Raw genomic sequence first — 26,912 nt, forward strand, 5'->3', positions numbered from 1 at the left:
TAGGCAAAAAATAACAAATAAAAGCGCTTAAATTACATATAGACTTTCATATTTGTGCTTCTAGCTATAAAACGCACAGAGTGGACTCAACAATGCGGCTGAGCGGCTTGGCCAAGTTGGCAATGCGCCATGAACATGGCTTTCGTGCAGTGGCAAAGACCTCGGGAATAAGTTTTTTATTATCTGTCGTTTAGTGTTGATTAGGTACCCTGAATAGGGCGCACACGGGCCGCTGAGGGACGAAAGATGCTGCCGTTTCTTCGAAGCACCGGGCTCCTCGTATGTTCTTTTCACTATTTGCGTGAACTGATGGCGAAACCAATCGAGTCTTTGGCTAGCAGACGCTTTTGAGCGACCCTCGTACTTTACGCGAGTGTTTATCGCGGCGCGATGCTGGCGTGTCCGTTTGCGAAAAAGCTACGAGTTAAAAATGAAGCAGTTTTATCGGGGATCGTGCGAGTCATAAGTTTCATATTACTACGCTGCGTGTGAGTATCTCGCACTTTCAGAAACTTGGAAGCGTATATTTGCGCCGAGCGATATGCTCCGGATCCCCTGTAATGAAGTTTCTCTGCCTTGTGCGCTGACGTTTCCGCTCTTGTGTACGTTTCTGTCGCCCAGGTGCCCATCATGGTGTCACGTGCGTGTGGGGCTTCGGCGGTGCGACTACAGCATAAATATGCTCTGGCGCACGAAAAAGCCTTCATCAATGGTAGCTGGCGGCAGTCGAAAAGTGGGGCCACTTTCCCCGTGAGTATCGAATTAGTTAATCTGCTCGAACCGCCGTTACGTGGGCGTGGAGCGATGTAGTGTTTACAGGCACAACATTTTTCGCTGCGTGACGGGGACATATACGTATATATAGATCCTGCGGCTATAATATATCAAACGCTTCCATGGCAGCCTAGGTCACAGCTAGCGCGTGCTCGAACACGTTGACTTTTGCACGGGTGGCGATAAACAGCGTTCCTAAAAAGCTAGGCGTGGAGACACGGGCACAATTAAAGAAATTTAACAAACGGACAACGCAGTTTGCCGACTGTCAATTGAAAGGTCGTACAGTGGCGGAGAAGATATGGCAGACACAATACTTAATTATCTGCGCATTTTCAGAAATGGCATGCGCCACTTGTCAAATTAAAATACGCGCAAGCTCGGTAGAGGCGCAGCATATCACTGTTATTTATATAGCAAGCCTTGGCCATAAGACGCACTTCCCTGTACCTGGGTCCGTTATCGTTTTCTATCTTGAATCCCTACCAACTAGCTCAACTGTCCACAAGTGTCCCTAGTTTCCTCTTCTAAAAGCTGTTAGATTCGAATATGAGCACTGCTACAGCTCACGAAGTCAACGTGTTTGTGCACATGATGGCCTGAGAACTTTTTACCAATATGGTAAATTGTGATATCGTGGCAGCTAGCTGTATGTGTGCCGTATATGCAAGTTTATATGGAAACCAATGCAAATTTCTGCGAGGCATTTAATTGACATGTCCGCAATCTTCACTATATTCACTCTGAATGTCCCTAATTCCCTCTTATAAAAGCTCTTAGAATCGAATACGAGCCCTGTTACAGGGCACGAAGTCAATGTCTCTTTGTACATCCGATGGCCTGAGAACTTTTGACCAACACCGCGAATTGATATATCGTGGCTGCTGTATACACAAGTTCATGTGGAAACCAATGCAAATTTCTGTGAGGCATTTATTAACTGACATGTCCACATTCTTTACTATATATTCACTTCATATCAAATCAGAATTTGGATGCGATGTACGTACATATACATGGAATACATTGAATTCAATTTTTGAGACTACATCAGTAGCAATCACTAAACTTGTCATAAATGGTATGGGACTGCAAGAAACTGAACCATCAGACGCTTTCAGTTATTATCATTAATTTTTTTCTCTGCTGTGCATTCTTCATCAAACTGCGATGAATTATACCTGAAGTTTCGTAACGATCGACCACACTATTTTTCTAGATTCAGTATCAGAAAGTGAGGTTGTTGCCACTTTCACCACCCGTAAGAAATAGAAAAGCTCTGGACACATCTGGTATACAGATTAAACCAGTAAAACTTGTCACCCATTAACTTTTTCTTATTGATTAATGCATATATTCAGTATATTTTTATCAACAGGGGTATTCGCACATAATATTCAGCATGTCAAGGTAACAGTAATCTTTAAAAAAGGAGATAGAAATGAACTATCAAACTACCCGTACCCCACGTAGAACAGACTACATCACTACATGCCTGAGCTATACACAACATCATATTGCGAAAATTGCCTTAGAACACTAGACGTACATCATTTGCTCTGGCCGTGTGGTCGGACCCACGCAAACAAGAATCAAGACTCCGCCAGGCTACAAGAGCACTACGTAGCACGAACCTGGTGGAACAGCTCTGGGCCGTCCAGCGAGCCCACGATGCGGCCAGGGAGTTAAAACTCCCGGTCCCAACGTGGCAGTAGCCCGCTCTATGGGGCCTTGCGCCCCGTAGCCCGCAGGACCTTTCAATAAAGTTATTCCATCCGCAGGCACTGCAATGACTTCTCTAGCCTAGACCATATGCTCTGGCATTGCCCCTCGTTGCGAGGCACGGAACAAATCAGTGAGGACAAGTGGCTCTCCGCTATCAAGAGCCCCGATGCCGGGGCGCAACTATGGGCTGTCCAGAGGGCCCACGATGCGGCAGTCGGGCATGGCCTGGCTGTTCTAACGTGGGAGCGGCCCGCAGCGCGCTGAGTCGCAGTACCTCAGGACTTCCATTAAAGTTTTGCATCCAGTCATCCATCAAACTGCTGTCGTATATCTATTTTGCCTGCTTTTTCAAAAAGCTGCAGAAACTGATTACAAATTTTCTATTCTTTGGTGAGTTTTGTCAAGTTTACAGAATGTGGACTTCATGTGAAAACTCGCTACAACAGGAACATCAAACATGATAACATCCCACTATGCATGCCCAGCAGGCTTGAAAAGCACCTTTCTAGCCACTTGAAAATAATGCCTGGCGTGAAACGTAAAAAACAATGAAAGAAGCGAACCCTTACCTGCAATGACATACTGACACCGAGAAAAAAAAACTTCTACCTTTCCACTTGCTTTACTAAAACATTTGCACTTTTCATTCAAACTTGCAGCACTATTTCAATCAGAAGTGTTTCAAGATGTATGCAACACATTTTAAATATCATTACTTTCATCAATGCTGTTGCTGTTGATTACTATCTTGGTGCACACAATTGTGTACACAGTGCCACAATTGTGTACACAGGGTTTTAATTTCATGTTTTATGGACCTCCCTCAATATTATTGGTTTGGCACAATATGGTTTCAGAACAAGTAAGCCTACCGAGCTAGTGCTTCCTAGCTCCAAAAGATTATATTTAAGACAACTTTGAAAACGAGAACTTAGTCTTGGTTATTTTTAGATTTTACCAAAGCTTTTGATCGCACTAACCATGAAGTCCTACCTAAATATCTCCACACAGTGTTTGCGGCACATCCCACTCGTTGGTATCATCGTATTTACAACACAAAACAATTTGTCTACGTCAATGGCTGTTCATCCGCAATAAAACCGCTTACTTCTGGTGTGCTGCAAGGAAGCATTTTGGGTCCATTTTAAAACCACCTACATTGACTACTCCAGACATTACATAATTATTTACGCAGACAGCGCGAGTTTGTTTCTTTCCGGCCAATATGGCATCAATATTATATCGCCACACAAACAACACGCTTGCAGACTGGTCCATTAAAAAGTGTTTGAAACTGAATGTTGACAAGGACCAAAGCAGTAATGTTACGCCCTAGAAACAAACACTAACAGAAGGCCCCTTTTTTGAAAATACAGAAATCAAAGTTGTTCAGTCCTTTAAAAAGTTAGATGTATACTTTTCTGAACACCTCTTACGGAACAGGCGCATTGATTATCTAACTTTCAAACTCTTATGGATTGAACACTAAAGACTACTTACAAAACCAACTGCAGTGCTGGCCGGTTCAGCTGACAGGTCACGACTCGGGAGCAGTTTGTCTTCTTTGTTGAAGTGCCCGCAATATGCATGTAGCAATATATTCTTGTGATTGTCAGTTCCTGTCCTTGCCCCAATTTTATTGTTTGTTGTTACACTGCTTTATTAGAATGTGTCTTCCATCCCATGCTAGAATATTGTCCTATGTCACATTTATTTCCATACTTCCTTCTTCTTTTTTTACTTCGTCTGACTGAACATGAAACTGGCTGTACATTTTCTAAGTTAAGGTAATGTGTATCAGCGATCCCATTATGCTATTATGCACAATGTTGCTATTTTTAAATCAATTTTCAAACGCAAGTATCTGTGTATAAATTTTCATGCACTTATATATGTGTGCATGTATGATATATATCTCGCCTCTTTGTTGGTTGTTATATAGATCACTGTCTGAAGTGTATTTTGATGTTAAGCTGTCCATTGCTGCCAAAGAAAGGGGCAGCCGCCCCCGACAAGCTGCTCAGTGCAGTAGCTTTTACGCGGCTGCACCCTCGTACGTTTATATCATGGAAAAACAAAGTTGAATGAGATTGAATTGAATCTTCTACATGTATATATATTACCTGAGCACATAAAATTAATTGCTTTAACTTATTTCAGGTGTTCAACCCTGCTAACGGAGAAGTAATTTGCAATGTCACTGACTGCTCCTCAGAGGATGTTGAAGATGCAGTCGAGGCGGCTGTTATTGCCTTCAAGTCATTCAAGGAGACTACAGCAAAGGTGCACTTATTTGTATTATTTACGAAATGTTGAAACAGATACGGACATTTTGTATATTCTCCAAAGCACATTTAATTCTCTCCTGTTCTCTTCCAGCCACCAGGCCATCATACATTCTGGTACACCCTTTTCATAACATTACTGCATATATATGAGGGTCCTTCATTATATGTTTTTTCTTTTTTTAAATTTAGGAGGCAATTGGATGGTATATGAATACCAGAGAGAAATCTGGGTTTTCGCTGTCTGGCAGCTAGCATGGAATTTTTCAGGTAACTTTTAAAAACAGGTAACACAGGCTTTTAGCTTTTTAGGTTTTGAACACTGACGTTTAGCTTACAAAAAGCAATCATTCACAGGAACATACGATGACAAAAAGAGCTGCTCGCAAGTCGTGGCAAACTATATAATCTATACAAATTCTTGTTGACGGGTATTATTTACACTTCTTAAAGGAACCACAAAACAATAACAACAGATAGACACGTGCTTGGCGATCCCTCGTTTACTTTTTTCTCTGCCTTATTTAATAAAGCAAGAAAAAAACACGAATAGTAGTGCAGACAGGTATGCTTCTCAAGAGGTGTGATGCTTTTCCTTTTTTTCTCCTTTTTTTTTTGCTCCGAAATGATGCATTGGGACATGATCCAGATGTCCAAGGTATAAAGTATTTTCACTAGGATGGCCCACGACAATATTTAGGTTGGCTTATGTCTGGGCCTACATTGGGATTAGGTGGATTTCTAGTATGTCTTATACTTATGAAGCTGCGTATTCCTAGCCAATAACAAGCAAGCATGCATCCTTTTTGCTGTACAGCATGCATAGTACAAAATGTGCTGCGCCAGAAAGAGCATATTCATTTAAAAATTTATTACAATATAGTTATTTTACAAAAATCACACAGAATGCTAAAGCTTGTGTCACATAAACCTGTGCACATAGACTAGAACAAATGGATCACTGAAACCACATTATCAAAATATGAATACCCATTTTAAGAAGACTGTGGATGTATCTGCCTTGCATTAAAGGCAATGCTTGGTGCCATTAAAAATATCACACTAGAGAAGCAGTCATATGGGGTGCAAAATGACAAGTAGGCAAGAAAATATTTAAGAAAAAAAGAATGTAGATACATAATGTGGCACACTGGCTTCGCGAAGGCGATATACTTCACTCAACTAAGCAATGAAAGAACTCCTTATTCACATAATAAAGTAGCAGAAAAAAAAAGCACTTGTCATTCACGAAAAATTTTCACAATTATAAATTCATTCAAATGTAATATTAGTTAAGCACTTGTGAAAAAGCCTCATGCTGGGGTCGAAAGGCGCGAAATTGATTTTGAATGTGCCTGATACAGTACATTGGCAACGTACTTCGGCAAGACGTAGTTTCACTTCGCATACCAACCTATCGCAGCTGGCCCTGGAGAATGGACTACACAATCATCTGCAGATGATTGTGTAATCTACCGCAGAGTTGCCAACACATTTGACCACACATTAATCCAGAACGATCTCAATAATGTACAAGAATGGTGTAATCGCTGGCTAATGAACCTAAATCCTAACAAATGTAAACTCGTGTCTTTCACTCGCTGCCGTAACCCCCTCACATTTACCTATTCCATTGCTGATGTTCCAATAGAATCAGTCCAATCATTCAAATATCTTGGTGTCACTCTATCTTGTGATCTGTCCTGGCGCTTGCACACTACTAACATCATCTCATCAGCCAATAGATCACTGGGATTTCTTAGGCGACATTTACGTCATACCTCACAACAAGTAAAAGCGTTGGCCTATAAATCATTTGTAAGATCGAAACTTGAGTATGCATCTCCTATCTGGAACCCGCATCAGAATTATATCATAAATGCACTCGAAGCTGTACAAAATCGTGCTACTAGGTTTATTCATTCTTCATATTCGTACGATATCAGCATTTCATCGATGAAAGCGGAATCTGGCTTGGAAGCTCTTTCTTTCCGTCGACAGGTTGCCACCCTCTCTCTCTTCCGTTCATTTTTTTACAGCTCCCTAAATCACCCACCGTACATCACGCCACCTTCATACATATCTCATCGCACCGGTCATCCGCTTCAAGTTGCACGCGCACGTGCCCGGACCACCACTTTTCAAGCATCATTTTTTATTCGAGCATCAAGGGACTGGAACGGCCTTCCACACGCCATCGCAGCCATCACAAGCCCATCTGCCTTTACCGAAGCTGTTATCACATATCTCAAAACGAACGCCTGTATTTAATGTTTATTATTATTATTATTTTTTTTAACCACCCCTTATGTAATACCCCTCCAATGGGGTCTTTAAGGTATTAAAGTGAAGTGAAAGTGAAAGTGAAGTGAAGTGAAGTGGACGTACTGTAACCTCGGTCCCACATCTTTTTGCTATTCATGTGGTGACGTAGTTGGCAAACAACCTTGGCCCGACTTTTTTCCTTCTATGGCCACGACAGTTGGCAGCCAACCTCCCCCCAGTAGTTTTCCAGCCGTCGGCCAATTCTGCTTGGGTTACCACTGCAGTAGATGCAATAAAATGTCAGAAGCAGTCATAGAAAACTGAAGGACTATCAATGAACTGTACTCAACTTGAGCTTTTAGGAAGTGTTCATGCTCCTCTACTTTGCTAGATAGCAGTTCAGAAGCATTCCTGTTGAGACATGCGCTAAAATCCATTTGTGTCTGTCGAAGCTCAGCAAAGGGAGGATGAACCATGCCCAATTAACTACACATTAGCTGCAATTGCATGTGCCCTTCTTCCCCTGCCTCTACAAAATAAAACTTCTCATCTCACCATTTTTTTTTTTTTTGTTATCTATATTGTATTTATACTGAGTGTTGCATAAATAGAAGTACCAAGTATGCGACCTATAACTTCTGGCTGATTTCTGCTCAAATAAAGGCAGCATTTTGCAGTGTGTTCAGTTTAATACCGTGTTCATGACCATTACTTGCCTGTTCCATTTGCTTTACAGCCTAAATGCTTGTTTTCTGGCATGGCAACGCAAAAATGGGCAATTTCGCCGCAACTAAGTGGTGGCACCATCTGTCGCTATCATGAAATGTTCCTTTCATGGCAGTCTTGAACATTTTATTGCGATAGCAATTATATGGACACTCAAAAGCAGATTTCTGCCGTCGGCGTCGCCGTCGCCGTCGCCGTCGCCGTGAGGTTCCGTATGACGTCATTTGGAGATGAAATCGTCGCCGCGCGCCGAACGCTGTATGTGCGAGTGAAAGGGCGCGAGGGGCGCGTCTTTCACGGGGAGTGAACGCACGGCGGAGAACAAACGCGCGTTCTGCGCCGTGCTCGCTTAAGGGCTGCAGAAGTAGGCGTCTCTTTTCTCCTTTACAATCACCATATATGTAGAGCAAACGCGCCTTCTTCGGACACGCGAGAGGCCGTGGGGGAGGGGGAGGGAAGGGAGGCGACGTTTAGCTGTGGCACCAAGTGCCTATTTATATCAGAGGCTCCAGCAACAGTCACCAACGCCGCACGCATTTTGAGCTAACGCAGGCAAAACGCCGATGGCGTCGACAACAGTTCTGCGTGTTGTTGCTACCAAAGCCGCTCACCTTACTTCGTATGACATTTTTAATTCATTCTGCAGTAGTATGCTTTTCATGATTCTGAAGATATAAAAAGCGCAGTGAAACTAAGTTTTTAATGGACAAAATTAATTGGCACAGGAAATGGAGCAGAAATCAGCCAGTGGTTTGGTTGGAATAGTCATGTATACCTGGCACACTCATTTATGTAATGCTCAGTATATGAAGTCGCTGCTTCTGGCTTGTTTAGTGTCTCACTTTTTTTTTTTTTTACTTTGCCTGATCAGTCGCCCACTCATTCCATGGCTTGTTGGTGTTGAGGTCTTTCTCCATTCTGTCTGGCCATCTATTCTTTGTCCAGCCTTGTCTGTTCTTGCGACTAGAGTCACTTGCCACTTTTCTTTGATGCCAATCTAGTCCCCATTTCTTCACATTACGTAATGAAAACATCATAGCTCTTCCCAGTAGCGCACCCAGGATCTCTGCCAGGGGGGGTTGACAGTTTGCCTTAGTCTGCCATTACCATCTAAACAGCACCAATTTCAATTTCTTCACGGGAAATTGTAAAAAAAATTAACTTTTTGCGCAAGTTTGCGAGTGTGCAGACGATTGCACGTCTTACATCTTAGTTGCAGTACTCAAAGGCGCAAAGAAAGAAAAGGGGTTAAACGAAAGGGAAGGGGGGGGGGGGTTAAGTCGGCCTCAGGGGGGGGTTACAACCCCCTCTGTTGGTCCGCCACTGGCTCTTCCCTTTTGAAGCCATTATGCAACATATAGACCATCATGATATAGGCTGTTCCTCAGTTGTAGCTCTGCTTGTAAATCTAAAATATAACTGTGCTAACCGTTTTCATATGGAGTAGAATATTGCTTTTCATCTTGTATTTTTACAGGAGCGGTCAGCAATGCTACTGAGGTTTTACGAGTTGCAAAACAAGCACGCTGAAGACCTTGCCAAGCTCATGACTGCCGAAAACGTATGATACACATCTTAAAGCATTGTTTTGGCAACATTTTTCCTGTACTTAGTGCAGTTTATTAGTGGTTGCGGCATTCATCTGATGAGCACAAGCTAGGTTGTGGGTTCAACTCCTTGCTGTAGCAGCTATGCCTAATATTGGTAAAGGTAGAATGCAAATGTTTCTGTATGCTGGCGTTTAGGGACTTTTGAGTAACCTTGAAGAATGTTTATGTTCTTTGACCCCCCGCTTTCTTTTCGCAGTGTCCTCATAGCCCAGGCGTAGGCCAGGTGTAACACCACAACAGTGTTTATTGTGGGCACTACAAAAGGGGAATTAGAACAGCAAGGAAATAAGTATTATCAGATTTTGGAAAATGGGCAGAAGTTAACTCCTTGCCTCTAAATTCCAACAACACAAAGATTGTGGTATATGTGCTGATGGGCAAAATGCTGAAATTGCCACCTAACACATGCCTGTCAGATGAAAATTTAGAGATTGTTGGTTCGGTGTTAACACTTGGAGGAATTTTTCTAGTTATTTGACTTGGAACGATCATGTTGGGTATCTGTGTAAAAGGCATCTTCTGCTGTTGGTATATTACTGCACGAATGCAATATTTTCTTCCTACTAAAATCAAAGTTATGTTGTACAACTCGTTGATGTTCTCACTGTTTTAATATGCTGTAGCCTTGTTTAGTGCACCATGGGTATTACAAACCTGTTTAGACTGCATTTGCTTTAAAAAAGAGCAGTTCGCTGTATAGCAAAGGTGCCTTATTCCTAGCCAACTAAAGGTATAGTTCTAAAATTTGATATTATTCCTTTGTTTGCATGGTACAACTATAGGCTAATAATGAGTTATAAAAACTTTCTGAAGTGTTACCATTCAGTCGCTATCTCGCTGGTACAAATAAAATGAAATACCAGGATCCGGAAAACAAGACACAAAGAAAAATGGCATGTTCCCATCTCCCGGGCATATTAAATTACAGCAAGGAATCCTGGACTTGCACACTGCCTTCTTTCCTTAATGTACTTGTTAAACATGACTTTGATCCTTTGCGTAGCATAATTTACTTATAAAAAGTATAATTTACTAATACATCTTAACTTAAAGAGAGTAGTACAAAATTGGGTTACAGTTGGTTTGTGTGCAGATGAGAGGACAAGAAGGAAAGACGAAACACATGCGTTGACTATCAGCCGATGGTTTTATTCAGAGCGGTGCAGAATATATAGCATTGAGTTATCAGGGAAGAACATGGCACGAGAAAAAAGGAAAAGGCACGGGGTTAGTTGACAGGAATCATAACTACAGATGCTCAGCCAGCTGGCGTAGAAAAGGGCAGTCAACACAAAAATGCAGTTATTCGTCTCCAGGAATGCACAAGCAAAAAAGACCACACTGAGACACTAGGAATCGAAAAAAAAAAAGCTTCGTAAAAAGTGAAAAAAGAAATAGCAAAACATCAACAATAACAAAAACCAATAACCTTCATAAATGCGACACCCAGAACGTAAGCATACAAGGCAGAAAAAAAGATTGTGTCAATGCACACATGTGAAAGGCAACTATTGTTTGAGATATTACTAGAGATTTCTAGCAGAGCGTCGCTTACGCTCCACTCTGCTCACATTTCACGTGCTCAGGTGACTGCAGAAAACTGTATTGATTTCGCTTTCGTAACATGCTCGTCTCCTTGAAATGCCAGTGACACTTGGTCAGCTTGGCTGTAAAACAACAAAGAAACCAAGTAGGTGCACCCTCACACTCCACTCAGTGGCCTTCGTAACGGAGCATGAAAAGCCTTCTACGTTTCGCTGTCGGTATGAGTGTTGTGTGCAGATGCACTAGCGGAGCACTCTGCGGCTGTATGCAAATTGTTAGGATACATTGATGTGAGTAATCACATTAGGATACACCAATCTGAGTAATTATAAGGTCTGAGTGGAGCAGGACCATAAACGCTGAGCTAAACATGTCGTTTTAATATCTTTGTCAAAGGGGCTTATGGGTGCTCAACTTTTCGGTGTTCCGCACCCGTTAATGTCTCCCCCACCTGCTGCAGGGCAAACCAATGGTGGAATCTCGCTCGGAGGTTGTTTACGGGGCCTCCTTCCTCGAGTGGTTCGCTGCAGAAGCCCGGCGAATGTACGGCGATTATGTGCCCGCTCCTGTTAAAGGGAGGGAAATGGTCTTCATCAAGCAGCCAGTGGGCGTCACAAGCATCATCACACCGGTGTGTCTGGCTTTGGGTATTTCCCATGCTCATCAATTCCTGAACATTTTTTTCTTTCTGGGCTTTTTCATGTGTCAAAATCGAGACTTCAGGGCTGGGATAATATAAAACTATTCCACACTGTTTTTATTCCGAATCCGCCATTAACCCTTCGTGATATGTCAGAATGGCTTGGGCCCAGCCCATATGAGCAGGCGCCATGCCCGTATATATGGGCGGGGCCCGAGCAATTTTGACATATCAAGGAGTGCTAATGGCACGTTATCATTGGTATGACGACAATTGAATCACAGAATAGTATTTAACTGAGCTAGTTGGTTCATAGCTAAGACGAGCTTGAACAGCTGAACTGAAAAAACAAAGGACTAAGGAAGACACACAAGAGCATTGCTGCACTAACAACTGAATTTATTTTCACGCTTGTGGCTACATATACAGGGTGTATATGTAGCCACTTGGACCAAGATTTAAAAAAAAGACCACGAGCTCTAGAGAAATCGTACCGACTGCATAGTAGCGACAGTCGTGTGTGCTTATAGCCAGTATTTTTTCATTACGAAGTATTAATTAATTGCTTTTAATTAGTGAACTTTTTCATTATTGCTTGAATTGCAAACATGTAAATTAGAACACTGTAGGGCACCTCAAAACACCTCCGAATCAAGCATTTATTTCGTGCTGAAGTGTGCCTGGTTGTTTTTTCTAAGAAAAAACAAAAGCCCGCGAAATATGCGAAATATGAAATAGATGCGCGATCGCGCGCCCCTACTCAAGCGCCTCCAAGCAACCTTTGAAAGATATACGAATGCATTCGTTTATCGCCGCATCGTACAAGGCTTCGTCATGTAGGATGGCTCGAGAGGTATCGCGACCTAACTAGCGTGGTGCGATAAGCGTCAGATCTGCGCCGTCACGGCTTCCTGGCTTTAAGATCACCCCCTACGGCTCTGCTACGCTTATCAATGCGTCAACGGCGTGTTCTCATGATGCCGCGAGCATCACATAGCGTGAAGCCCTGTATCGAGCTGCCCCTGCTAGTAAAGCCATGTATCTGTGGCCATTCGCTTGAGAATGCTTGAGTAGCTGCGCGCGAGTGCGCATCTATTTCATATTTCGTGGGCTTTTGTTTTTTCTTAGAAAAAGCATCCAGGCACACTTCAGCACGAAATAAATGCTTGATTCGGAAGTTTCGTTGAGGTGCCCTACAAATTTGTAATTTACATGTTTGCGATTCAAGCAATAATTAAAAAGTTCACTAATTAAAAGCAATTAATTAATTAATACTTCGTGATGAAAAAAATACTGGCTGTAAGTACACACGACTGTCGCTACTATGCAGTCGGTACGATTTCTCTAGAGCTCTTGGTCTTTTTTTAAACCTTGGTCCAAGTTAACTGCATGGGACACCCTGCATAGTAGTGCATGCCCAAAAATGAAAAGACACTGTTCCATAGTGTCCGTGCCTTCAGTAAGATATGTTTTTTTCTTTAGTCGGCAAAAATACTTACATATTTAATACTCGGAAGCCTAATTGTTGCAATTTAGGCCTGGGCACGTTTTCTGGAAGTACAAGCCTCGTTCCAAGGTAGATCTGCTTCCTTATGCCTCCAGCCACTCAAGAACCGTGAAGCGAGCTGTTGCTTTTGTAGTTTTAATGTTGTCTATACAAGACGATCATGCCATCATGAGATGCTAGACACAAGTCGGGACAAGCTGCAAGGCTGAGCGACATGGGCTACCCCCAAGAGATTTTAGTTGTCATTTGCGAGATGATGCTTCAGAAGCAGAAACACAAGAACTCTGTCAAGACTTTGACAGATGAAGACAATGCAAGAAGGCCGCCTGCCGTCTCTCCGTATTTTCATGGCGGGAGTCACGACCTTAACAGACTGGGCTTTAAAATTGTATTTTCAGTTCCAAACTAGACATTAGCCATGTGCAGATGCATGAACGCTGATAAGGAACAAGAAATGTGTAAAAAAAAAAATAAACACACAAAACAAGGTTTGCACATTACCAGCAAGCTGTCGTGTATCGCATCCCCCTGTCATACGGCCATGCCTAAATCAGGCAAACAGGAAGACGCCTCATTGAGCGGACCAGAGAACATGCAGCCTAACTCAAGAAAACAGCACCCTGCGGATACCTGGTGGCCCATTGCAGAAAATGTGCATGCCAAGCCTATTTTAATCAAGTTAATGTTTTAAAAAAAGTGCGGCAACACGAAAAAGATGGGTAATCCTGGAGGCCATTGGGGTATCTAAGAAGGGGAGCATGTGCTTAAGCGCCCTCTCAGTATTTTTGACGACTAAGGAAAAAAACATGTCTTAATTGCTGGCTGGTGACATGCAATCACATATAATCTCCCTTTACGTGGTCGGTGCGAGGCGTGACACTGTGTATCTGTCTTTCCGGTTTTGCGCATTCTCTACTATATACGCAGCCGCAAGCATGAAAATAAATTCAGTTGTTAGTATGGCGACGCCCTTGTCTGTCTTCCTTAGTCCTCTGTTTTTTTTTTTTCAGTTCAGCTGTTCAAACTTGTCTTAGTAATTGAATGACGTTTCCGAAATGATGACAGCGACAGCGTCATCATCTGTACGACGACAGCGTGACAAGGTTCAGATGATGAAGCTGGAATGACGACGCTGGAACAACCACGACATCGTCATGGCCATCAGCACATACCTAGTGGCCCAAGCTAGTAGGCAACTTTGCTCACTGGGTCGGTGTAAGAGGCTAGATGGATAGATTGAGTCAAAGTGCCTGAAGTAGTAAAAAAATGCTAATCACATCAAAAAGCATTGCAGCTTGTAAAATTGTAAAAGTTGTAAAAAGCTTTAAAGTCACAGGCACATCTAATGCCATGGATGGTGCGGGGGACGACTGTATCCATGAATGTGCTGCTGAACTGAGCCTGAGCAGAGCTGACAGTAACAGTTGTGAAGACTAAGCTGGGCACCAGGCACATAATGTGCATGTGTGGACAAATAAATGCATCATGAAAACAATAATGTTGGCTCTTTTGTTACAAAGGGATCATGGGTATTGTGCATGGCCCATAAAAATGGTCCGAAATAGTCTTCCCCTGTATAAGGACCACATCTTGTCACGATAGCAACAAAAAAAATGTGAGGCCCTCACACGAGTGTATACGGTACACGTGCCATGAGAGGATATAATAAGAGGTGATGAACGCATGCCATATATATGAGTTTCATTTCCTTCTGAGAGGCATTTGCTGCTGCATTCTTGACCTGTCATTATACGATAGTGGTTTAGTACTTTGTCTTCCATTAAGCACATGTTAATATTTTGGCTCTATTGCTGGCAAAAAATATAAGATGTGGCATTCAGCATGACATTATTGAAGGAAGCAAGGCCGTTAACATTGATATTTCATTTATCTTGGTAGTTTCTATGTGTGGCTCATTAAAAGCTGCCAAGAAGCTCAATTTGTGAGTTATGGATTTGGATTTTGCAAAGTGGCATCCTCTAGTGGACGGTCTGGGAATAGCTTTTTTGTATGTAGTTTTTCTCTTCACTTTATCATTACATCATTGAATGACGTGAATGCTATGCCATATCAACTTATGACAGTAGGATATCTTTTTCTTTTCTTGATTTCGCTTCTTTTCTTGATTTTTATCAATGAGATTGTCTGTAATATCTCAGTTTCTATCAGATTGTACGCAGACGATTGTGTGCTGTATGAAAAGATTAATACTACTGAGGATCAAGCCAGGTTAAACAATGATTTTGCAAAAGTATTATCTTGGTGTGGCAAATGGCAAATGTGTGTTAATTACGATAAAACAGTGTTCATGCGCATAACACAGAAACGGAAGCCTCTCCTATTTAACTATAATGCTAATAATAATGAGCTTTCTGAAATGAACAGCTACAAGTACCTAGGGCTTCGCATCTGTCAAAACCTCTCCTGGACCGAACATGTGGATAATGTCCTCTGCAAACTCTTTTTCCTTCGACGTGCTTTGAAGCTCACGCCACCCAGTGTACGTTTTCTCGCATATAACACTATTATTCATCCCATGTTAGAATATGCCGTCATAATCTGGGATCCCTTCACTAAAACTAACATTGCTAAATTAGAGAGAGTTCAAAAGAAAGCAGTACAGTTTATTTATAATTCATATGGCCGTTCATCTATCACTCATCTACTTACAAAGTGGTTTGCTTCCAGTCTCTCATAGAAACCGTATCTGTCGTTTAAAATTCTTTTTTCAGTTACTCCAAGGTAAATACAATCTTAACACATCCAACATTATATCGTACTCCTCTGGACATAACACAAGACAATGGCACGATTTGATGGGAGACCTTACGGTCCAGCCCCGCCCTGTCGATCCAGCTTGCGCTGGCGGCTAGGGGCCAGGAGCTGCTGGCCGTATATGGGTCCTAAACCAGGGAACCACCCCGTCCGTCATCTGAGAAGACGCCGTCATTTTGAGCTCAATAAATGTTTCTCTCTCTCTCTCTTAAACACTAGAATTAACTCCTATAAGTATTCTTATTTCCTCAGAACGATTACAGATTGGAATAATCTTACTAATGATGCAGTATCACAAACGTCACTGCAAATGTTTGAAAGCTATCTGTAATTTCTTAACATTGTTTATACTACATTATATCGTTGTGTTGCATTTGTGTGTTATGTTTTTGCATTTCTTTTCCTGGATCTTGACTTATGATTTATTTATGAATTTATTTATGATTACTTTTGGAATTACGTTGGCTGTTTCCAATGGATCTTTACTTGTATATTGTATGCCCACCCTGCTAAGGTCTTGTATAAGATCGCAGTATCAATAAATAAATAAAAAAATAAAAATAAAAATGTACCATCAAGTAATGACACTATATTCTCTTTTGTAAGTTTCAAAGATGATACTGACAATGTGCTACTGACAATGACTGTCCTGCAGCATCTATAGTCATTCACCCATGAATTTTCTTGCAGACCTCCTGTTGGTTCGCCCTTTTCTGGTGCTTCTGTAAGACCCAACAATTGCAACTAAAAGCTTTTCTGAAACACGTTCATTTTGTGTACAATTTAGCACCTGCATTCTTTCAGTCAAAGACCAGTTTCTTTTTGGCAGAAATAGTTTTAAAAACTTATATGTTCTATTTCTTAGTATGGCGTTAATGCGGACACTAAAGAGAAATTCCAAGTCAAGTGTAAAGGGACAAATATAAAGCATTTCAAGATGTCCAACACATCACTTTTAGTGAGAACAGAGCTTTCATAAGTGAGAAAATTACATAAAGACAGGATTGGAGGTGTCACTGCGAAAATATATTACCAGCTCTCACAACATAACATGTCGCGGTTATACTTGGTAAGTTGTAGTCAATCGCTGATGATAAAAAGGTAATTGGTATAAAAGTTTCACATGATGCAAAATGTAGTTCAATCAACTGGGAACTCAGTTAGAATCCCCAACGGAAGAACTCATTGATGTGCTACCATATTGGTCAAATAGCAGAGCGCGCAACGCACACACACACACACACAATGTGCTACCATATTGGTCAAATAGCAGAGCACACAAACACACACACAAAGCTAATGATTCTGTTATGTGGAAACTCAAAATTACACTAGCTCTGGAGACGAAAATTTTTATTTGTCGACACACACACACACACACCACACACACAGCTGTCAGTACAGCAGTACAGTTTGTGGGAGTGTGGTACACTGTCCGAGTGAACGTCTCGCTCAAAGCAGGCAGTAGTGCCCCCACAGATTAAGGCCTCTGTAAGATACCCCAATCACCATGGGCTATTAAATTATTGTCTTTAAAGGATTTGCTGCAAGACAAAAGAGGAATAAAAGCATGGCTATTAGAATTACCGAAGGATTCTGCGGCGCATTCAATCACCATTTTCTGTTCATCTTGTGGCATCTCTTGGCATAAAATAAGTGGTGCGAGGTTCCTACAAAGGCTGTCTCGAGTGATTCGGTGTTCGTCTTTTCAAAAGTGAGAGATGCGTCTAAAAATTTCAGCCTCTATTCCACCCTGTGAAAATGGATGTATAGTGAAACTGGTGCCGACACCACCAGAAGGCGTCACACTATCGAGATCAATGTAGCGTCCACGACCTCATTCGTGCCCTTTCCATTGGTGCTTCGACGCCACGGTGCACGTTCGCGGCGTCCATACGCTTGCGCGTAACCCGCGTTCGCAAGGTGAACGTCACTGCAATTTTTTAACAGTCTTGCCCTGATGTTGATTACGGCCGCAGCATACTCTGCGAGACCGATGCAACGGACAGAGCGCCCACTCATCAAGGACAGATACATCGTGTGCACACGTTCGTCACGTGCGCACACAGGTATATCCTCATTCTAGTAGACCCTCTGCCTGGCGCAAGTGCGTTATTGAACTAATTCAATTCCTCAAAGTAAAGTGCGTCACAAAATTTGTAAAGTACGACTTAAACACGACCTGCAGACATGATAGCACCGGAGTGTAATTTGAGCGTACGAGAAAACATAATTCTGTTACGCGGAAACTCAAAATTACACTAGCTCTGGAGACGAAAATTTTTATTTGTCGACGCGACGGTGTACACGCGTGGACGCGGCAAATTTGCCTGGGTAGCCATATACAGCTTCGCTGTGAAAAATGTTTGCCGCAGTGGAACTTCCCCAATGCCATGATCACCCGCAAGATCGGTGCTGCCCTGGCAGCGGGCTGCACGTGCATCATCAAGCCCGCACCGGAGACTCCACTCTCGGCACTAGCGCTGGCCCAGTTGGCCCATGAAGCCGGCTTCCCACCGGGGACGGTGAACGTGTTGCCCAGCTCAGCGAAGAACACGCCCGGCGTCGGCCAAGTCCTGTGCAAGCACCACCAGATCCATGCTCTCTCCTTCACCGGATCATCGGCTATTGGCAAGGTGAAGCAAGCGTTGATGTCGGTGACACATTCACAGTGACTGATTAGTTTCCTGTGATGGCGTAATTATGGCACACTAATTCAAAACATTGGATGGGATGCCAAGAAGACACAGGACGTAGGACAAATGCTCAAACTACGCGAGCAAGCTTTTTGGGACTACAGTCAAACCTCATCATCACGAATTTGCGTCCAACACAAAAATGTCTTCGGTATGTATACCGTATTCCTTATAATCTCAGTCTCAGAGGGAAAGCAAGCTGTTCATGTCAGGCTTGCCATTCAGGGCAGTGCATTTCGTTGGTCTTGATATGCAATAATCACTGGGAACTGTACACTTGTAGTGGGAAAGAATGTGTTGCTTTTATCGCCACTGCTCATCCTAGTAACAGATGAACAACTTGCTTTCCGAATGAGGCTGTTTGATGGCACTGATGTCCCATGCGTACAGGTGCACAGACACATGGTATGTTTCATATTTCATGGGCTTTCTCTATTTGCCGGAAAAAGTAAACACACTATGGGTATCTTGCTGGAAACCCCTGATTTTTACGTTTCCTACAATCTTTACAACCCCTTATTCACATCTTTATTTACTAATTGAATGTCGGTGACTAAAAAATTGCTGGTGGTTTCTAACAAGACTCTAAATGACATATACTTGGTATTATTTGTGTAGAATAAGGCTTGTGTTTTCAAAACTCAGTGCATGGTAGCTGGGATAGCTGGTTTAGTCAGTGAAAATGGCAGGGCTCACTTTACAAAAATGTCTTTTTTTTTTTTTTCTGCAGCTCCTGCTTGCGCAATGTGCTGACAGCGTGAAGAAAGTGTCGCTGGAACTCGGAGGAAATGCGCCCTTCATCATCTTTGACTCTGCCAACCTGGAGAGAGCTGTCAACGGAGCCCTGGCTTGCAAGTTCAGGAACACTGGCCAGGTCGGCTATCGTTCTATCAACTTGGAGTACTGGAAATTTAGACTGCGAAGCATATGATCAGAGCACAGGTACAAGGTCAAGCAACAATCGGAAACTGAGAACTTCCTGACAACTGTTTTTATTTTATCACAACAATAGAAGCCGAATGTGCAGTAACTGCCTTGTCGTGCATCACTGCAAACAGTGAAAAGAGCAGCACTGCTCTTTTTTGCTCTTTCACTGTAACAACATAGATATACATTGATGGAGCAATGTTCCGAAAAATCGCATCTCAGAATCTTATCGTAAAGCTGAAACTACCATAAACTAAAATGCGCTTGGAAAAAAAAAATTGTGTTCATGTTTATAGGCGTTTGTTTTCCCACATTCAAAGTGTTTTGAAATGCATGCAGTATGTTTTAAAAAGCCCTGCAACACTTTTTGAACATGATTAAGAAGCCTGCCTAGTCACTGCTCTTGTGAACGCCTGATCCAAAGATTATTGCGGTACACACAGCAGAAACGCTTCAACTGCACTTGAAAGACTGCCTGCTATTTCTTTAGACTTTCTGAAATTCCTACAACTGGTCTTGTATATTTGTATGCAGCGATGAAGACCATGACCATTGGCTAGATTTCTTTAGCTTTCACCAACAACGGAGATGTGTTATGACTGTTAGAGTGGCGGTGTCATCTGGTGGTGGAGACCACTACCACTGGGCCAGATAATACTGTGGCCTCTGATATTGGGTGCAATAATGAGCTTGGAGGCTATGCCAATACAGTATTGAAGCTGAGTGCAATAACAGAGGGGAACATGGCAGGTGTTGTTCTGAGTTGGTGCTACAACACGGTTTCAAGTGAGGCAGGAACACCAAAACGTAACGGGAACACCATGAAGGTGTGATAGGCAAAGCATGCATTTGATTGCCAATATATCTTTGTGCAAGCAAGGTGCATTCAAAAACGTTTTTTGTTTGGAAAACATTTGGGAGAAGGTGTGCTAGGTTTGAAGGAACCTCTTAAACTTTGCAGACGTGTGTGAGTGCCAACAGGATTCTGGTTCAAGAGGGCATCCATGACAAGTTTGTTGCTGCCCTTGCGGAGGCCATTCAACAGAGGATAAAGATTGGCGACGGATTTGAGCCGGACACCACCCTTGGCCCGCTCATCAACTCCAAGGCAGTTGAAAAGGTAAGAGGCTGCACTCCTCTTACAAGAAAAGTCTGTTCCCCTCCCATCTCATTAGCGAAAAATTGATATTCAGCCAGGGAAGTGAATAGTTGCTTCTTTTGATGGAAATAAGTTTTTTTTTTAAGATGCAAGAAAAAAAAACAGGATGAGGCTAATTTCAGAGTATGAAGATTTGGAAAATTTATTGTGATGCTTGTTGGGGCTTTTGGAATTGCTGCAGTAACTACTGGTTTACGGAGAATGTGCAGTGACACTCTATATATAAACAGGAGCAATATGTCAGCCATGTATACCATTGTTGATAGTATGTGTTCCATGGCTGATCATACCAGTTTCGAACGCTGCTGCCTGAGTTGTTCCTTTATTGAGGAGGCTCGAGCTTGCCTCAATAAATAGTTTGCCTCTCCACAATCTCTCGTCTCTGCCCATCTGGCTTCCTGTCTGGGTGCATGTGCTCACTTTCACGTGAACAATACTGTTGCATCGTAGTGGCGAGTGCTGGCTGGCAGGCAAACAACCAACTTCAAAGGAAATGCTTTATTGCGTGAACTTGCATCCTGTAATTCAAGGTACAACTCGGCAGCGGCAATAGAAACCTGCGCAATCGGCAAATCGAATGACGTGGCTATTGGGATGTCCACTGTTTATAGAGGTGTCTTTGTACATTCTAGATTATACTTTGAGGATAACAGCGCAAGTTTGAGAACGAGCTACAGTAGTTGGTCCTCATGCATGCACTGTGATATGACAGGCCTGCCTTTCTACGAGTGGCTACAACATTCGAGACGCTTGAACAACTCAAATGTGGCAAGCGCATCTCGCACTACAATAAAAGTGATAATGGTCATGACATTTAGTTTTAAACAGTGTATGTGGCAATATTGAATTTCTTATGTTTAGAGTCCAAATTATGGTACATTATTTATTGCAACACTGGAAATTGAAATTGAAGTGCTTTCCATCTGTTTCTCAGAGGAGAGCTAGAAAAAAAGTTTGTATGTGAATTGTTTGAATTGTTGAACCTGAATCTTAACTTTTGGCTTTTAAGATGATGACGCTGTGGAGTCCGCTAAGAAGCTCTGCTTCACGAACTATCTCAGTGTACCTGAGGGACATTTATTGCAGTGCACCAGCCTCTATCAGTACGCAACTTAATAAAACTGCAAGCCATGGGGAACATTGGCAGGAGCTCGAGCGGAGGCGCTGAGGTGTGCTTGTCAGCTGACAGTGCGAGTGAGGTGAAGGAAAGGAATGTGGTAATGCAAGTGGTTAGTTTTGCCTAGGCTGATCTTATTTTTTTGCTTACACTTGAAGTGTAGACTGCTTAATTTAAAGATTTCTTAATATACAGAGTGAGATATATTGCGTGCTATATTTGTATCATTGCCTTATTTGCTTCTTGGTCTAGTTGGTATTTGGCAAAAGATATATTTGCCGCTAAAAGGACACACAGAAAAGCTAAAAAACAATAATGACGACACAAGAAGCCATCTATTTCATCGTTGATGTTTTCATGTTTCTTTTTTTTTGTGGTCTTTTAGTGGCAAATGTATTTATTTACCAGCAAATATGTGCACCAGTACTCACGTATAGTATGAAAACTTGGAGGATAACAGAGAAACTCGAGAAGAAGCTAAGGACTGCGCACCAAGATAGACCAAAAAATGATTGACGTAATTTTGAGAGACATAAACAAAGCGGTGACAACCACATGAAGAAACATACACGGAAGCCAGAGACAGCATGGGGGAAATTAATTGTGTTTATTATTTAATTTATGTGCAGAAATAATAAGATAAAGGTAAACGAAAATGGACGAAAAGATATTTTGTTGCAGGTAGGAGTCGAATGCACTTCTTCCACATTACGCGTGCGGTGCTTTAAAAATTAAGCTATACCGCCGCGGCCATCCTCCCGCCCACTTTCTTGGCTACTTGTGTATGTGTACAAGACAAGCTCTGGGAGTGTTAGCCAGTGTCGCTCATGGTCAGGGCTGTGGATGCGGAACATCCTTTTGGCAAAGCATGGCACGCATAATGTGGAAGATGTGGGTTCAGTCCTCCCTACCAGCAAGTGATCTTTTCGTCTGCTTTCATTTCCCTTTCACTTAATATTTATACATTTCGATTAACCATAATCATTAAGTTCCCCAAGCCTTCTCTGGTTTCACTGTCTGTTTCTTCATATGGTTGTGACTAACAAAATATTTAACCCCACGGATCTCCATATTCATGTCGATTTGTGAAAACGGTGTTGATTAGAGAGCAAATGCGGGTTGCCAATATTCCAGTTGACATTAAGTGAAATAATTGGAGCAGGCCATGTTACGTGTACAGCAGATATCCGTTTGTCTGTTAGAGTAACGGAATGGATGGCAAGGGAAGGGAAACGCTATCAAGAACGGCATAGGTTAGCTGGTGTGATGAAATAAGAAATTTGCAGGCATATTGGATAGAGCTAGCTAATGCAAGACAGGGGTAACTGGAGATCACTGCGAGAGGCCTTCGTCTGGCAGTGGACACAAGTTAAGCTGATGATGACAAAAAAACTGAGCTGATGATGTCACACATGTGGAAATCAGTGTAAAGCGAATCGGTGTAGGCTAAGAAGTCTTCAGTTTAATAATGTCTATTTGCTGTACAAATCTTATGTTTAGAGTCCAAATTATGGTCCTTTATTTATTGCAACACTGGAAATTGAAATCTGGCGTCTCCTTTCACACTGGCACACCGTGTACACACAGCTCCTGTGCAAGCATGCTGGTGTCTGAGCCATGCCCCCAAACGGAGGGCCCTGCAGACAAAGCCCTGCCCTCGCAGGGTGCCCGGGTCATGCACGGGCATTCCTCTTGAAAACGTGCAGGTTGAGCACCACGTGGCAGACGCCGTCGAGAAAGGAGGCAAGGTGCTCGTAGGAGGCAAGCGGCATGCACTTGGAGGAAACTTCTTTGAACCGACGCTTGTCACTCATGTTAACAGAAGCATGCTGGTCTGCACGGAGGAGACCTTTGGTCCTGTGGCCTCAGTTATCAAGTGAGAGCCCTCTGTTTGAAGTTTCGTACACTTGTCTAGAGGTTAATGTCATGCCGCTGTCTGATTTTAAGGGGGGGGGGGGGGGGGAGTTAGAGTTCAAAAGCAGCACCCAGGCTATAAGAGATACTGTAGAGAGCTCTGATTTTATTCGGACCACCGTGGGTTCTTTAACAGGCACCTTAAATGATGTACACAAGCGTTCTTGCATTCTGCCCAATATCACAATGCAACCATCACGGCCAAGAATCGAACCCACAACCTCATGTCAGCAGTGCAGCACTATAGCCACTGAGCCATCGTGGCATTTACCGCTACCACTTAATTGTGCGAATTTCTTGAGGACCATTGTTGCCACAGCTGGAACAACGAGGCATGATAGCTAATTTGGTTTGGCCTGTCGTGTAAAGTATATATCCATGGCTGCAAAAATGAAATTTTATAGCTGTCAGCTCAATGTTTATCAGCTTCCCAGAGAAGAGTGATTTTCACACGTGTACAAATGCACGTACAGCCTCTAGGATCGATGCACTTTTTGCTAGTTAAGTGATGAAACTGGTTTTGAAATTAAAAGTGGTCCTACATTAATTGCTTTAACTAATGTAGATGGATGTGTGCCTTCAAAAATTCAGCAAACAAGTCGGTGCCTCAATTAAGTGTGAAATAATCCCGAAGAACACAGCCAGAAGTCTCAGAAGCCAATATGGCATGTGACATTGATGTGTCATTCCAGGCTTTAAATGTGCATTGAGTGGCCCACCACGTGTAGGACCTGCCACAGTGGCTATGCCATTTTGCTCTTGAGCACATGAAGCCACATTCAAATTAAGATGGTATGCAAAAATGCTCATGTACTTACAAGCTTTGGGTGCACGTTGAAAAACCCTGGTCAGTAAAATTTAGTCCACAGCCCATCACTACAGAGCCTCTCGTAGCCGCTGTGTTGCTTTGGAACATTAAACTCAGTCAGTCAGTCACTCAATCAACATGAGAAAAGACCATAGTAGTGAGCACTGATTTGTGCCCAGAACTTTGCAATGTAACCTTCTATAAAAGTACAAGGATGTCCAACACATGTTGTTCATATAGAAATGCTTTGTGAAATCAACTTGCAGTGTAAACTGCACTTAAAATATCACTTCTGTGTGAAATTTAAGCCGGGATCAGCCAGCAGCTTAGCACAATGAGTCATGTATACACAGCGCTCAGATATATTTATGCAGCACTCAGTATTTATCTACCAGAGCAGCATCATTACATGCCTTTTCAAGTTTTTAATGTTTAGGGTTTGCTTATTTAGGCATAGGTTTGATGAAGTCCGACCCAAATAAAGTGAAAAGGAAGTTTACTTCCTAGCGCAAGCTTAATAATTACGTGCTTAACGTGAACATACACTCTCTGTTCGTACTTACTGCTTTTTCTGCTGCATATTGCACGTGTTTCACCCATTGCATTTCTACTCCCTACAAGGTGTAGACGTAAATCTAAGTATGGGTGGGAGTGCAGTTTGGGTGCCAGATTGTGAATGTAAAGTTTAAACCCAACGTTATGAAATCTACAGGGTGGGTGAACTTACTTGCAAAATAAAAAAGTGTAGTAAAACTGAAAAATATTATGTGACAGTTTGGCGATAAGTTTGTGATGTCAAGTAGAACCATTATTCTACTCTGAATTTCATTCTTTTGAGACTGGTGCCACCCACTTTGTGTACGCAACAAATGTGCTTAGTTCCTATCCTCAATTCCTTTGTGGAGGCCAGCAAACCTCTGAAGAGTCGATTGGTTACCTTTCCTTACATTTTTTTCTTGAAAGCTCCATGGCACGTGGCAAAACATGGCATGCTAAATGCCAGGACATGAGCAATATTTGTATGTCAGACTGACCACAAAGAATACTAGATCCTGTTGATTGAATTGGATTGCATGTTGCCAGACTGCACAACATGTACGTGCTATGTTTTATCGCTAATTGCATTGCATTTGGGATTTAAGTCTGTGTTTGGGGTTGTTTACTGTTTCATATCATTTTGTGCACATAAGCATTCTCTGTGGCATTACTCCGACTTATTTTTCAACCATTAATTCATACAAGTAGGCTTCAGGTAAAATTTATTTTGTAAGATCAAGTGTGTTGATACATTGAGTTCAATTTCTTATCATCCGGCAATTTAAATTTTCTTCTAAAATTTTGAAGTTTCTGTAATTGAGATACATGAAATTGAGTGTCAGCTGCTATATGATTGCTATGAATGCAACTACATTCATTTTTTTTTCTGTTGTATTTGCTACCAATTAGGTTCAAAACTGAAGAGGAGGCCGTAGAGCTTGCAAACTCCACCAGGGTTGGACTTGCAGGTAATGAGGTTTTGAAGCTAAGGTGAACAGTGACATATTGCCATCTACACTGTACCTATTGACAATCGGGAAATGTAGTACGAGCTTTTTGCACAAAACCTCACTGCACCTGGCTTCCATGCCTCCATGTTACAAAACATACCGTGCTTACTTGTGTAAGACCTGCACTTTTTTTTCGGAATATTGGCAGGGTATGGCTCTTACATGAGTCGGGCGTATGATTACCTAAATGCTTAAACCACAGTCAATGTTGCAAATCATGCTCAGAACAATGCTAGCACTGGCTGCATACTGCACACACATTTATTCAAAATCCAGAACCAATGATCAAGTTCCACTGCATTCTCCATCCTTCCCCTCTCGATGTTGCTGCCGTCACCACTGAAGCTTACTACCTCAATGGCACATTCCCAAAGATGGTTGTCTTCGGTGCCATCCGTGCTGTTAAATATTCCAGCAACTTTAAAACGTCTAGCAACGGTACCTACTGATACAAAGCACCATGCGTTCTAGATCCAGTCTTTGGGCAAAACTTTTTATTTCTTTCTAAATATTTGACCTTTGAAAGTGGGGAAGTGAAGTTTATACATGAGTGCAGGTCTTACACGAGTAAATACGGTAGTTCTAGAGGGGCGCCGATGTTGAAAGAAGATTGCCTCCACAATGACGTCACTGAAATGAGCGAACATAGTTGACTGGTGCATCTATGTAAGTTCTGTTCAAGTTGGTGTATTTGCAACTACATTCTTGGGTAGTCACGAACTATAGTAACTATATTATCAACACTTGCTATGGTGGCTCAGTGGCTATGGAATTCTGCTGCTGGGTCTGCGAGTTTGCTTCCTGGCCATCAGCATAACATTTCGATGGGGGGTTGTGGAATGCAGAAATGCATGCATACTGAGACTTTGATGCATGTTGAGGAACCTCAGGG

At 42.3% G+C, this 26,912-nt stretch overlaps 1 protein-coding gene across 2 annotated transcripts in view; it reads left to right on the forward strand.

Moving 5' to 3' along the window:
- The first annotated feature begins 130 nt into the window (after positions 1-130).
- Positions 131-26,912, forward strand: part of LOC119461308 (succinate-semialdehyde dehydrogenase, mitochondrial) — a 29,685-nt gene continuing 2,903 nt past the window's right edge. Inside the window, exons 1-10 of one of the 2 annotated variants that reach the window (XM_037722560.2) lie at positions 131-279; positions 622-750; positions 4,660-4,782; positions 9,253-9,336; positions 11,391-11,561; positions 18,228-18,488; positions 19,279-19,422; positions 20,437-20,595; positions 23,458-23,627; positions 25,920-25,978. In XM_037722560.2, coding sequence (XP_037578488.1) covers positions 247-279; positions 622-750; positions 4,660-4,782; positions 9,253-9,336; positions 11,391-11,561; positions 18,228-18,488; positions 19,279-19,422; positions 20,437-20,595; positions 23,458-23,627; positions 25,920-25,978 — 1,333 coding nt within the window. In that variant the 5' untranslated portion in view covers positions 131-246. The remainder of the gene's footprint in view (positions 280-621; positions 751-4,659; positions 4,783-9,252; positions 9,337-11,390; positions 11,562-18,227; positions 18,489-19,278; positions 19,423-20,436; positions 20,596-23,457; positions 23,628-25,919; positions 25,979-26,912) is intronic. The other variant, XM_049672439.1, reaches the window with a different exon arrangement.

Source organism: Dermacentor silvarum, chromosome 8, assembly GCF_013339745.2.
Source record: "Dermacentor silvarum isolate Dsil-2018 chromosome 8, BIME_Dsil_1.4, whole genome shotgun sequence".
Taxonomy (NCBI): Eukaryota; Metazoa; Arthropoda; class Arachnida; order Ixodida; family Ixodidae; genus Dermacentor; species Dermacentor silvarum.